The sequence below is a fragment of the Aptenodytes forsteri genome, unplaced genomic scaffold (genome assembly GCF_000699145.1).
Source record: "Aptenodytes forsteri isolate BGI_AS27 unplaced genomic scaffold, ASM69914v1 Scaffold563, whole genome shotgun sequence".
Classification (NCBI taxonomy): domain Eukaryota; kingdom Metazoa; phylum Chordata; class Aves; order Sphenisciformes; family Spheniscidae; genus Aptenodytes; species Aptenodytes forsteri.
In genome coordinates, this window is record NW_008795318.1 from 605,523 (window position 1) to 616,559 (window position 11,037).

The 11,037-nt window shown below is 62.6% G+C and overlaps 1 protein-coding gene across 1 annotated transcript in view; it reads left to right on the forward strand.

The window, feature by feature from the left end:
• The first annotated feature begins 825 nt into the window (after positions 1-825).
• The window catches only part of GRIN2C (glutamate ionotropic receptor NMDA type subunit 2C), a 16,084-nt gene continuing 5,872 nt past the window's right edge, over positions 826-11,037 (forward strand). The window contains exons 1-13 of the mRNA XM_019472163.1: positions 826-845; positions 1,201-1,585; positions 3,301-3,896; positions 4,413-4,527; positions 5,121-5,332; positions 5,448-5,616; positions 5,999-6,152; positions 7,541-7,666; positions 7,753-7,982; positions 8,195-8,355; positions 8,963-9,150; positions 9,763-9,995; positions 10,697-11,032. Of these exons, the coding sequence (XP_019327708.1) occupies positions 826-845; positions 1,201-1,585; positions 3,301-3,896; positions 4,413-4,527; positions 5,121-5,332; positions 5,448-5,616; positions 5,999-6,152; positions 7,541-7,666; positions 7,753-7,982; positions 8,195-8,355; positions 8,963-9,150; positions 9,763-9,995; positions 10,697-11,032 (2,925 nt within the window). The remainder of the gene's footprint in view (positions 846-1,200; positions 1,586-3,300; positions 3,897-4,412; positions 4,528-5,120; positions 5,333-5,447; positions 5,617-5,998; positions 6,153-7,540; positions 7,667-7,752; positions 7,983-8,194; positions 8,356-8,962; positions 9,151-9,762; positions 9,996-10,696; positions 11,033-11,037) is intronic.

Below are 11,037 nucleotides of genomic sequence, written 5' to 3' on the forward strand. Positions count from 1 at the left end.
TGCTGCATGGAGCGACACCAGCACATGGCTGGTGCCACTGCGGAGGGCTGCTTGTCCCCCTCCCCGTTGCCCAGCGTGGCACCGGGGTGATGGCCCTGGGGGCAACGGCACTCAGAGGAGCCGAGGAGGGCAATGGGATGCCCCCGACTGCAGGTCTTGCCACGGGTTGGTTTTGCCGGCAGGCTCCAAGGAAGGGGTGAGCTCCAGCACGGGGGTGCATCGCTGTGGGCAGTGACATGTGCACCCCACAGGGACTGTCACCCCGCCTGCTGCGGGCTGGGCACCCACAGGCAGTGGGGAATTGGGGAGCTGGCAAGGGGGACGTGCCCAAACACCCCCCCCAGAGCCTGGCTTTGGGGTGCAGCCAGCAGAGACGCAGTGCCGTTGGTGTCCCAGCCGGGTGGGTGATGCCAGCAGGGGACACGCACAGGGGGGTAAAGGCAAGAAGGGGGGAAAGCTGAAGGTTGGTGTCTAGGGGGGAAACGGAGATAAGGGGCCAGGCGGGCGCTTTGGTGGGGATTTGGGAAGCAGCAGTGAGGGGGCTGGGGCAGGGGGATGGGCAGGGGACTGGCTGCTCCGGTGGCTGTGCGATTTGCAAAATCTCAACATGGGGGTTGCAGAGCTGAACCCTCCCTCAAGGGCAAAGCCTTCAAATATTGAAGGTGGCTGTCAGCTGTGGAGAGAGGCACCAGGGACCTGCCAGCTCCTCCTGTCACCTCTCACTGCTGTCCCCGTCCCTGGCAGAAGGGGCGATAAGGAGCATCATAACAGCAATGGCTTTTGGCGAGGGGATAGGGGTGGGAGGGCAATGGGGCTCGGAGGGGGATGGCGGTGGTGGGATGGGGATGGGGTGGTGGTGGGAAGGGGGGACCGGCTGGGAAGGGTTAGTGGTTGGTGGGACTGGGGGTAAGGGACATGGCACTGGGGTGTACGGTGTGGGGAGCAGCACCTCTGTGAGCTCCCAGAGGGGCTGGGCTGGTAGGTACAACCCTGTGGCCATCCCTCCACCATGTCCAGCCTCCAAAGGATGAGGGTCCCCCCTCTCTCCCTGGGGTCAACCTGCCCTGGTGCTGCCCCGGGGTGGTGGGGAGGGCTGGAGCGAGCGGGGCTGGGGGTCGTGGTGGGCGGCCAGATGCAAGGGGCTGTGTCCCATCCTGGCAGGAACGCGGCGGTGGACATGGGCAGAGCGCCGGCACACACTCTGCTACTGTCGATGGTGCTGGGCTGCTCCGCTGCCTTCACGGACCTCCTGCTGCCAGGCCCCGAGGAGCCGGTGGTCAACGTGGCCGTGGTGTTTGGGGGCACATCCTACCCCCTGCACATCCGCTCCCGCCTGAGTCCCCAAAGCTTCCTGGACATGCCTCTGGAGATCCACCCCATCACCGTCATCGTCAACAACACCAACCCCAGCACCCTCCTCACCCAGATCTGCAACATCCTCGCCAGCCACAAGATCCACGGCATCGTCTTCGAGGACAACGTTGGCACGGAGGCCGTGGCCCAGATCCTTGACTTCATCTCCTCCCAGACCCAGGTCCCCGTCATCAGCATCAGCGGGGGGTCTGCCGTGGTTCTGACCCCGAAGGTGAGGCGTTCACTGGGGGTTATTTCCTGGGGGCGGGGATGGGAGAAATGAGGGATTATTAGAGGGGGTGGATATGGGATGTGAAATGCTGGAGGGCAGAGGAGCTGCTGGGCTGCAGCACGGGGGCTCGCGGGCAGGAATAGGCAGTGGCTGCGGCGGGGCGGCCGACCGGGGTGGTGGGATATGGAGGGGACTTCAAGGAGGGGCCCTGTTGATGGGATATGGGAGAGGATTTCAGTGCCCTGTGGAGGGACCTTCCCTGGTGTCCTGCTTCCCGTCCCCTCCAGGCTGTGCCCACCATAGGGTGCCGGGGTCGTGGTGCTGGGGCTGCCAGGGCAGCGTCAGGGTTGGCACATCCTCATCCTCCTCCCTCCCCACCCCGCTCGGGCCGGATCCAGCCCTGAAATGGCCGGGCAGGCAGCATGGAGAAGCCTCGCTCGGCTGCGGCAGCGATCTCAGGTGCACCATGGGCTGAAACAGGATTTTTGGCTTCTCTGCTCCTTGCTGGCGTCAGACGCTGTCGCTGTCACTGTCACTGTCACCTGCCTGCCGGGAAGTGCTGGTGGCAGGGAGAGCTGGAGCCGGGCTGGAGGGTGCTGGGCAGGCAGCGATGGGCTGCGGCAAGGCTCCTGTCCCTCCCGGGGAGGAGATTTGGGTTATCTCCTCCTGGCTGCTCGTCTCACCCTGCCCAGCCTGATGCTGGCTCCTTCCCATGGCAGCAGCACCCGGGGTGGAGACCCTGCTGCTCCTCAGGGCACCGGTTTCATGCTCTGCTTGCCCAGAGGCTTTGGGGTCTAAATCCCCTGGATGGCACCTCGGCAGCCCTGCCTGCACCGACTGGTGCTCCCGGACCACCCCGAGCTGCTGCTCGCTGTGGGTGGGTGGCAGTGGGTGCAGTGGGCTCAGGCGGGTGCAGTGGGCTCAGGTGGGTGCAATGGACTTGGGTGGGTGCAGAGGGCTCAGGTGGAGCCCCAGGCAACTAAAAAATAGCCATGGCTTTGCTGTGGTCTGGGTGTTTTTCTGCGTCTTTCTCCAGGGGTTGGGTATTTCGGGGGTGGTGGAGGGACCTGTCTGAAGGCTCGACCTCCTCCTCCTCCCATGGGTCTGAGGTCCCCGGCAGCTCCTGCGCCCCGGCTGGGACTCCCCAGGACTCACCCCTCCGGCCGGACCACCAGCCTCATTGGAAAAACTACTTTTGGAGGTGGAGGGGGTCTGGGTGGTAAAACCCGGCTGCCTGCACGCAACCTTCTGCAAATGCCATTCGCTGAATCATTTAAGACAGAATAAGATCAACTAAGGTTTGCTAATGAGAGGCCAGATGGGAGGTGGGGCGGGAGGGAAGGAGCCACATGGGCTCCGGCAGCAGGTAGCGAGTCGGAGCCGGGATGGGATTTACACTCCTGGCGGAGCCCTTGCCCTCTTCCCTCTCCTGGTTTAAGGAGAAATTGTTGGTCTCCTTCAGAGGATGGATGAATTTTTGGTCAACAAGCTGAGAAATGGAGGAGAGGCCGCAGAGCTTGACCTTTTGCATGGGATGAGGTTCCTTGGAGACCACCGGTGAATCAGTCCCATTTTGGGTGTCTCCAGCCCATGGACCACGCCAGTTCATGGCTCCCTTGAATGCTTCATGATGGCAAATTCTAGGTGGCTTGCACAGGCGCAAAAGACCTGAACCATGGTGCCAGAGCAGCCCCTGACCCCTTCTCCTCCCACAGGAGCCCAGCTCGGCTTTCCTGCAATTGGGTGTCTCCATCGAGCAGCAAATCCAGGTGATCTTCAAGGTGTTGGAGGAATACGACTGGGGCTCCTTCGCCGTCATCACCAGCCTCTACCCGGGCTACAACATCTTCCTGGACGTCATCCGCTCCTTCACGGATGCCAGCTACTTCGGCTGGGAGCTGCAGGAGGTACTCACCTTTGAGATGAGCCAGGAGCGGAGCAGCTCCAGGACGCAGCGGCTCCTGCGGCAGATCGATGCCCAGGTCCTCATTGTCTACTGCTCACGAGAGGAGGCCGAGTACCTCTTCACCATGGCGGAGCAAGCCGGCCTCGTGGGGCCGGGCTATGTCTGGATTGTGCCCAGCCTGATGGTGGGCAACATGGAGGTGCCACCCGCCTCCTTCCCCGTCGGCCTCATCAGCGTGGTGACGGAGAGCTGGAAGCTGAGCCTGCGGCAGAAGGTGCGGGATGGGGTGGCCATCATTGCCATGGGGGCAGCCAGCTTCTTCCGGGCTCACGGCTACCTCCCGGAGGTGGGACGGGACTGCCGGGACCCCATCGGGGCCACCGCCACCAACACCAGCTTCTACCGGTGAGGCTCGGGGACCCACTGGGATGGGTGTGAAATGGGGGGGAATGGGGAAACGGAGAGGGAAGGGGCAGGGGAGGAGGAGGATGGAGCTGGCGGGCAGGGGGGATGGTGCTCGCTGTGGACTGCAGCTGGTGGTCCATGCCTCTTGGCTGGGTTTCTCCGGGAGCATCCCCGCAGATCAGCCCTTGCCTTTTCCCGTGCTTCTCTGCGACCCGGGTCCCACGGGGGTCTCAGGGCGGGGTTCACAGCTCTGCTTTGCAGTGCAGACGTGGCACCTCGGGGCTGCTGGGGCAGTCTGCATCCTCAACCCTGCAGTGGTCCATCCTCGGTGCCTCCTTGCTGGCAGGGCTTTCTCCAGCTCCCCGCTGCCCCTTGCGTAGGGGCTCAACCTGGTCCCCAGCTCTCAGCCCCACGTCTCTCTGTGGGACCCATGGCAGCCTGGCTGGAGCCGGAGGAGGAGCGCTGTACGGGGCTGGGCTGCACAGCCAGGGGCTTACGGGCGCTATGTCCCACCAGGCACCTCCTCAACGTGACGTGGGAGCACAGGGACTTCTCCTTCAATGAAGGCGGCTACCTGGTCAGGCCCACCATGGTGGTGATCTCGCTCAACCAGCACCGGCTCTGGGAGATGGTAGGACACCCGGACCCCTCTGGGACGGGCACACTGGGGGGGGTGGCCAGGCAGGATGAGCCTGGGGCCATGCACAGGCTGGGGTCCCATCGTGGGGCAGGTTGTCCCATGCAAAACCCATGGCTGGTACCAAAAGCACCCATGGTGGCATGGTGGGGCTTCGCAGCAATGCCGGGCACCAAAGCTGTGCAAAGAACTGGGTTTTTTTTCCCCTGCAATTTAGCTGAAAAGTTCCAAAAGAGGCAAAAATACAGCTGCCCACCTCTGGAGAACAGCAGCCAAGCACCTAGACCTGAAACAAGCTGTGCAGAGGGTTTTTTTTTCTAGTTTAAAAGTATTTTGAGTGGAGTTTGGCCAGGTTTGTGCTCACCCAAGCCCCGATGCTGGGGGGGCCCAGGAGGAAACGCCTTGCCCCGTGGTCAGTGGGTGCGTGGGGAAAGGGATGCTGAGGTGGGTCTCACCATGGCTGAGCTCCAGCCTAACGATGCTCTGGGAGAAATGAGCCCCAAAGGCGTGGGGAGGATGGACATGGGACCCTGTGTGACCCCCAGAGCCCCTCGCGAGGGTGACGGTGCGCTCTCCCTTGGGGGCAGGTGGGCAAGTGGGAGAAAGGCATCATCCACATGAAGTACCCGGTATGGCCCCGCTACGGCTCCTTCCTTCAGCCTGTGGCCGACAACCGCCACCTGACAGTGGCCACACTGGAGGAGAGACCTTTTGTCATCGTGGAGAACACGGACCCCAGCACCGGGGTCTGCGTGCGCAACACCGTGCCCTGCCGCAAGCAGACCAACTCCTCCCAGAGGTGAGCAGCGAGGATGAAGCTCGGCAATTTTGGACACCACGTGGTGTCCAGGGGGCACCAGGGTGCTCAGAGCATCTTTGGTTGGTCCAGCCCATTTTTCCTGGTGTGGTTTCAGTGGCGATGGCCTCGTGGATCCGTACACCAAGCTGTGCTGCAAGGGCTTCTGCATCGACATCCTGAAGAAGCTGGCCAAGGCGGTGAAATTCTCCTACGACCTCTACCTAGTGACCAATGGCAAACACGGCAAGATCGTCCGTGGGGTCTGGAACGGCATGATTGGTGAGGTAGGGGTGGGCATGGCTCGGACCCCACCTTTGGTCCTCCTTGGGGGGCACCGCTCACTCGGGGCATGCCTTGACCTGGGGCTTTCCTGCAGGAGACGGTGTCAGGGTGTCTGCGGTGGGACTCCGGGCAGGGGACAGCTTGGCATGAACTTATGGGCAAGGCTTGGTGGAGGAGACCGGGGAGGGAGTCAGCTGAACATTTATGACCCCACAGCTGGTTGTGTTTGTGTCACTGGTCATTTAAGAAGCTAATATTAAAAAAAAAAAAAAAGACAAAAGTTAATGTTGGAAATGCTGGAGATGAGGAAATGCCTGGGGAAGGTGGTCTGGGTCCTTCTGCCTGTCCATCTGCCCATCCCGAGACCATCTGCCCCTTCCCCAGGTGTACTACAAGCGTGCGGACATGGCCATCGGCTCCCTCACCATCAACGAGGAGCGCTCCGAGATCGTGGACTTCTCCGTGCCCTTCGTGGAGACAGGCATCAGCGTCATGGTGGCCAGGAGCAACGGCACTGTCTCCCCCTCTGCCTTCCTGGGTGAGCCGTGTGTCCCTCCGTCTGTCTGGCTGTCTGGCTGGCTGCAGGTTCATCCCACGCTTCCGACAAATGTAAATTAGAAATTTTGTTCAGTTTTAATAACTTTTAAGAAAAAAATCCCTAAGTCATAAAGGAAGGAGGTTGTGCTGCCGGCTTTGGGGCTTCCTCCTCCCCTCGCCTGAATAATCCTTTTATTATGGAGACGGAGGCTGGGATCGGTGGTTTCCTCCTCTTCATTACTTGTGTGGAGGGGGGAGGACGGGGACGTGGGGGGAGTCAAGGCTGGGATTTGCCAGCTCTGAGCTCTGCTCTGGGGACCCCTTCTCTGCCACTGTCACCGGAGCCCATGGTTAAGCCCGGTGTAGGAAACCACTGGTGCTAAAAGTTTTATTTAATGAGTTTTAAAAAAGCAAAGCTGCAGCCTAGGAAGGGGAGGAGACTGGTCAAGGTCGTCATGAAATTCAGCCTGAGCGCTCGAGCAGGGCTTGAGGCTCTCGGCAAGGGCACAGTGGCGGTGTCTCAGCTCGGCTGGAGCCAGGCTCCCGCCCGGGGAGGCTGCGGGTGCCAGGGATGCCGTGGGGTGCAGGACAGTGCCAGCCTGGGCACATCTCCCCCCTCCCATCCCCCCCATGCCGTGAAGCCCGAACCCCTGAAGCCGGGGTCACCTTGACCGGCCCCGGGGACAGGCGGAGCATTCCTCCCCGGTTCGGCAGGGCCGTGGTCCGTGGACCCTGCGCCGCCGCCTCCCGCGCTAATGAGCCGCATCCCCATCAGGGGAGGCCTCTCCTCCCTGACAGCGAAGGACGCGCTGACAAATGGACCTTGGTGGCCGCATGTCAAGGGCTTGGATGCATCCCCACTGCTCCCGCCGCCCCGTCCCGGCTCACCCTGGGCAGGCGGGGGCTCACTACCCACCCCCAGCGGCCGGGGGGCTCTCCCAGGGTGGGCAGGCGGGGGCTCACTACCCACCCCCAGCGCCCGGGGGGGCTCTCCCAGGGCTGAGCGGGGCTGGGGGGCTGGTCCCGTGCCTGGTGCAGGCACGATCCCATGGCCGGAGCCATTGCAGGGGACAACCTGTGATCCCGTGGGAAACGCTCCCGCTGATGACCCTGGGGATGGGCAGTGTCTCATTAGCATCTCCCCATTGATGAAAGCCTGATTTTATTTAGTCAGGGAAGTGTGGCTGCATCCCCCTGTCTCGCAGCATCCCCCTTCCCTCCTGATGTCCTGTGGATCTGGTCGGCCGTGGTGTTGCCAGCCCCCGTCTCCTCTCTGAGGAGGGGCAATATTCAGGAGGATGAGCCCCATCCATCGGGGAGGGCTCCTGGGGGTCCCCGGGGGGCCGTGGGGTGTGCCGGGGGGCTGACGGGGTCCCGCTCGCCTTGCAGAGCCCTACAGCCCAGCCGTGTGGGTCATGATGTTCGTGATGTGCCTCACTGTGGTGGCCGTCACCGTCTTCGTGTTCGAGTATTTCAGTCCCGTCGGCTACAACCAGAACCTCACCAGCGGCAAGAGTGAGTGGGGGAGGCAGGAGCTGGGGGTGGGGACACACGTCCCCAGCCGGGCTGACGGCCGTCCCCTCCGTCCCCTGTCCCCGCAGGGCCGGGAGGTCCCTCCTTCACCATCGGCAAGTCGGTGTGGCTGCTGTGGGCTCTGGTCTTCAACAACTCGGTGCCCATCGAGAACCCCAAGGGCACCACCAGCAAGATCATGGTGCTCATCTGGGCCTTCTTCGCCGTCATCTTCCTCGCCAGCTACACCGCCAACCTGGCCGCCTTCATGATCCAGGAGCAGTACATTGACACCGTGTCGGGGCTGAGCGACAGGAAGGTGGGGCTGATGATTGGGCTGGGATCCCTAAAAAAATAATAAGGTTGTTTTGGGTGGGGAGAAGTCCCCAGGTGTCACTGCCAGCTGGCTAGGCATGGGTGGGTGGATGGAGGGCTGGCTTTGGGGGGGGAGGGACATGCTGGGGACATGCTGGGGACATGGCAGGGACATGGACCCCGCGTGATGCCACTTCCCGGGGCTCCCCGTTGTAGTTTCAGAAGCCACAGGAGCAGTACCCCCCCTTCCGCTTCGGCACCGTCCCCAATGGCAGCACCGAGAGGAACATCCGCAGCAACTACCCTGACATGCACACCCACATGGTGAAATACAACCAGCGCTCCGTGGAGGACGCCCTCACCAGCCTCAAAATGGGGTACGGCTCCCCCACATGGTGTACGGCTCGCCCGGGTCAGGGCTATGGCTCCCCCAAATGGGGTATGGCTCCCAGAGCTGGGGTGCAGCACCTCCAAATGGGATACCAAATGCAGGACCCCCAAATGAACTATGGCTCCCTGGAATGGGGTACAGTGCCTCCCAAATGGGGTAGCGCTTCCTCAACTGGGGTACAGCCCCCCCCCTCAAGTGAGCTATGGGCTTCCCAGGCTGGGTATGGCTCTCCCAGATGGGGTATGGCTCTGTGTGGCTTCCCTGCATGGGGTACGGCCCCCCCCCAAACAGGGTACAACCCCCTGCAGATGGGGTAGAACTTCATACAGCTCCCCCCAAAAGGGATGCAGCCCCTCCCAGGTGGGGTATGGCTCCCCCAGATGGGATACAGCCCCCCCCCAGATTGGGTACTTCCCCCCCAAGTGGTGTTGCGGCTCCCCCAGGTGGGACAGAGATCCCCCAGAGAGGACACAACCCCCTCCAGATGGGCTACAGTTATCTGAAAGGGGTACAGCTCCCCCAAAAGGGGTACAGCCCCCCCAAAAAGGGCTGCTGGGCCCCCCTCCTCACCCTCTCTCCTGGTTTCGGGGCAGGAAGCTGGACGCCTTCATCTACGATGCGGCAGTGCTCAACTACATGGCAGGCAAGGATGAGGGCTGCAAGCTGGTGACCATCGGCAGCGGGAAGGTGTTCGCCACCACGGGCTACGGCATCGCCCTGCAGAAGGACTCGCGCTGGAAGCGGGCCATCGACCTGGCCCTGCTCCAGTTCCTGGGAGACGGTGGGTGCCCGGGCGAGCTTCTCTTTAGCCCTGTCCCCGTCCTCACCTCGCCCCTGCCCTGCAAATTAACCCAGGGACCAGGCGTCACTGCGCCTTCCCCAGTGCGGGTGGCTTTGGTCCCCGGACCCTGCACAGCCTCCATGGCTTGTTGCAAGATGTCACCGAGGGGTTGGGTCAGATGGTCTTCTCCACCAGCTCCTTTCAGGTGACATTAAATCCAGCAGCATCTCTCCAGCTGGGTGCTGGGGGGGAGTCATTCCCACTGGGGTCCCTCCTCTTCTTGCGGGCTGTAAAATCCTGGAGATGGCCATGCACAAATTCTGAGGGTCGGGAGGAGAAACCTGGGAAGGGGACAATGAGCACAGCTGTCTGGCACATGGGTGGGGGACAGAGACAGGAGAGGGCCCTGGATAAGGACAAGTGAGTGGCGGGATGCTCAGGCCAAGGGCAGCAGCAAGGATTAGGCGATAATTGCTCCAGGGGCTTGGGGGTGGCTTTCTTCTCCTCCAGCCACGGTGGGGTGGGGACGGGCAGGGGCTGTGCTTGCGGAGATGATGCCTGGGGGGGGGGCATTTTCACCCACCCCCCATTGCTGTGCATGTCCGGCCCCAGGCGAGACCCAGAAGCTGGAGACGGTTTGGCTCTCGGGGATCTGCCAGAATGAGAAGAACGAGGTGATGAGCAGCAAGCTGGACATTGACAACATGGCCGGGGTTTTCTACATGCTGCTGGTGGCCATGGGGCTGAGCCTGCTGGTCTTCGCCTGGGAGCACCTCGTCTACTGGAAGCTGCGTCACTCCGTCCCCAAGTCCCACAAGCTTGACTTCCTCCTGGCCATCAGCAGGGTGAGTGATGCTGCCGGGGGCTCTCGAGGGGCCCAATTTCACCCACCCCCACTGCTGTGCATGTCCGGCCCCAGGCGAGACCCAGAAGCTGGAGACGGTTTGGCTCTCGGGGATCTGCCAGAATGAGAAGAACGAGGTGATGAGCAGCAAGCTGGACATTGACAACATGGCCGGGGTTTTCTACATGCTGCTGGTGGCCATGGGGCTGAGCCTGCTGGTCTTCGCCTGGGAGCACCTCGTCTACTGGAAGCTGCGTCACTCCGTCCCCAAGTCCCACAAGCTTGACTTCCTCCTGGCCATCAGCAGGGTGAGTGATGCTGCCGGGGGCTCTCGAGGGGCCCAAATGTCCTCCCATGGTGTCATGGGGATGGGCATGGCTTGGTGGGCGTCGTCCCTTCGACCGGCATGGGAGGGACTGGAGTGCTGATGTGAGCTCTTGGTTGGGGAGAAAAGCCAGGTTTTGGGGAAAGGGCTCAGCCCTGGGAATGACCCTGCATCCGTATTAGCATCCCTGGGGGAAGGGGTGACGGAAGATGGCGTCACCCACCTTGGCAGTGCTGGGGATGCTGGGGAGGGGACATCGGTGCCGTTAAGACATCTCAGCCTCAGCAGCGTCATCTTGGCTTGGCAGGGCGGGTTCATGGGTGCAGACCCCAGTGACCCTGCTGATGGTGGGGGGGCCCCCCCCCTTCTCTCCGCAGGGCATCTACAGCTGCTTCAGTGGGGTGCAGACCCTGGCGAGCCCCGGGCGGGCGCCCACGCCCGACGTCACCGCCAGCTCGGCCCAGGCCAACGTACTGAAGATGCTGCAGGCGGCCAAGGAGATGGTGTCGACGGCCAGCGTGGGCGGCTCGCTGGAGCAGGCGACCCGCACCATCGAGGACTGGAGCAACCACAGCGAGCGCCTCCAGACCACCTTCTCCCTGAGGACACCCCAGCTCGTGGTGCAGAACAGCACCGGCGCCCACCGGGCCCCCTCCTCCGGCCCAGCCCCCTCTGAGAGGCTGGGGAGAGCTTTCAGTCCCAAGGGTGCTCCCGTGGG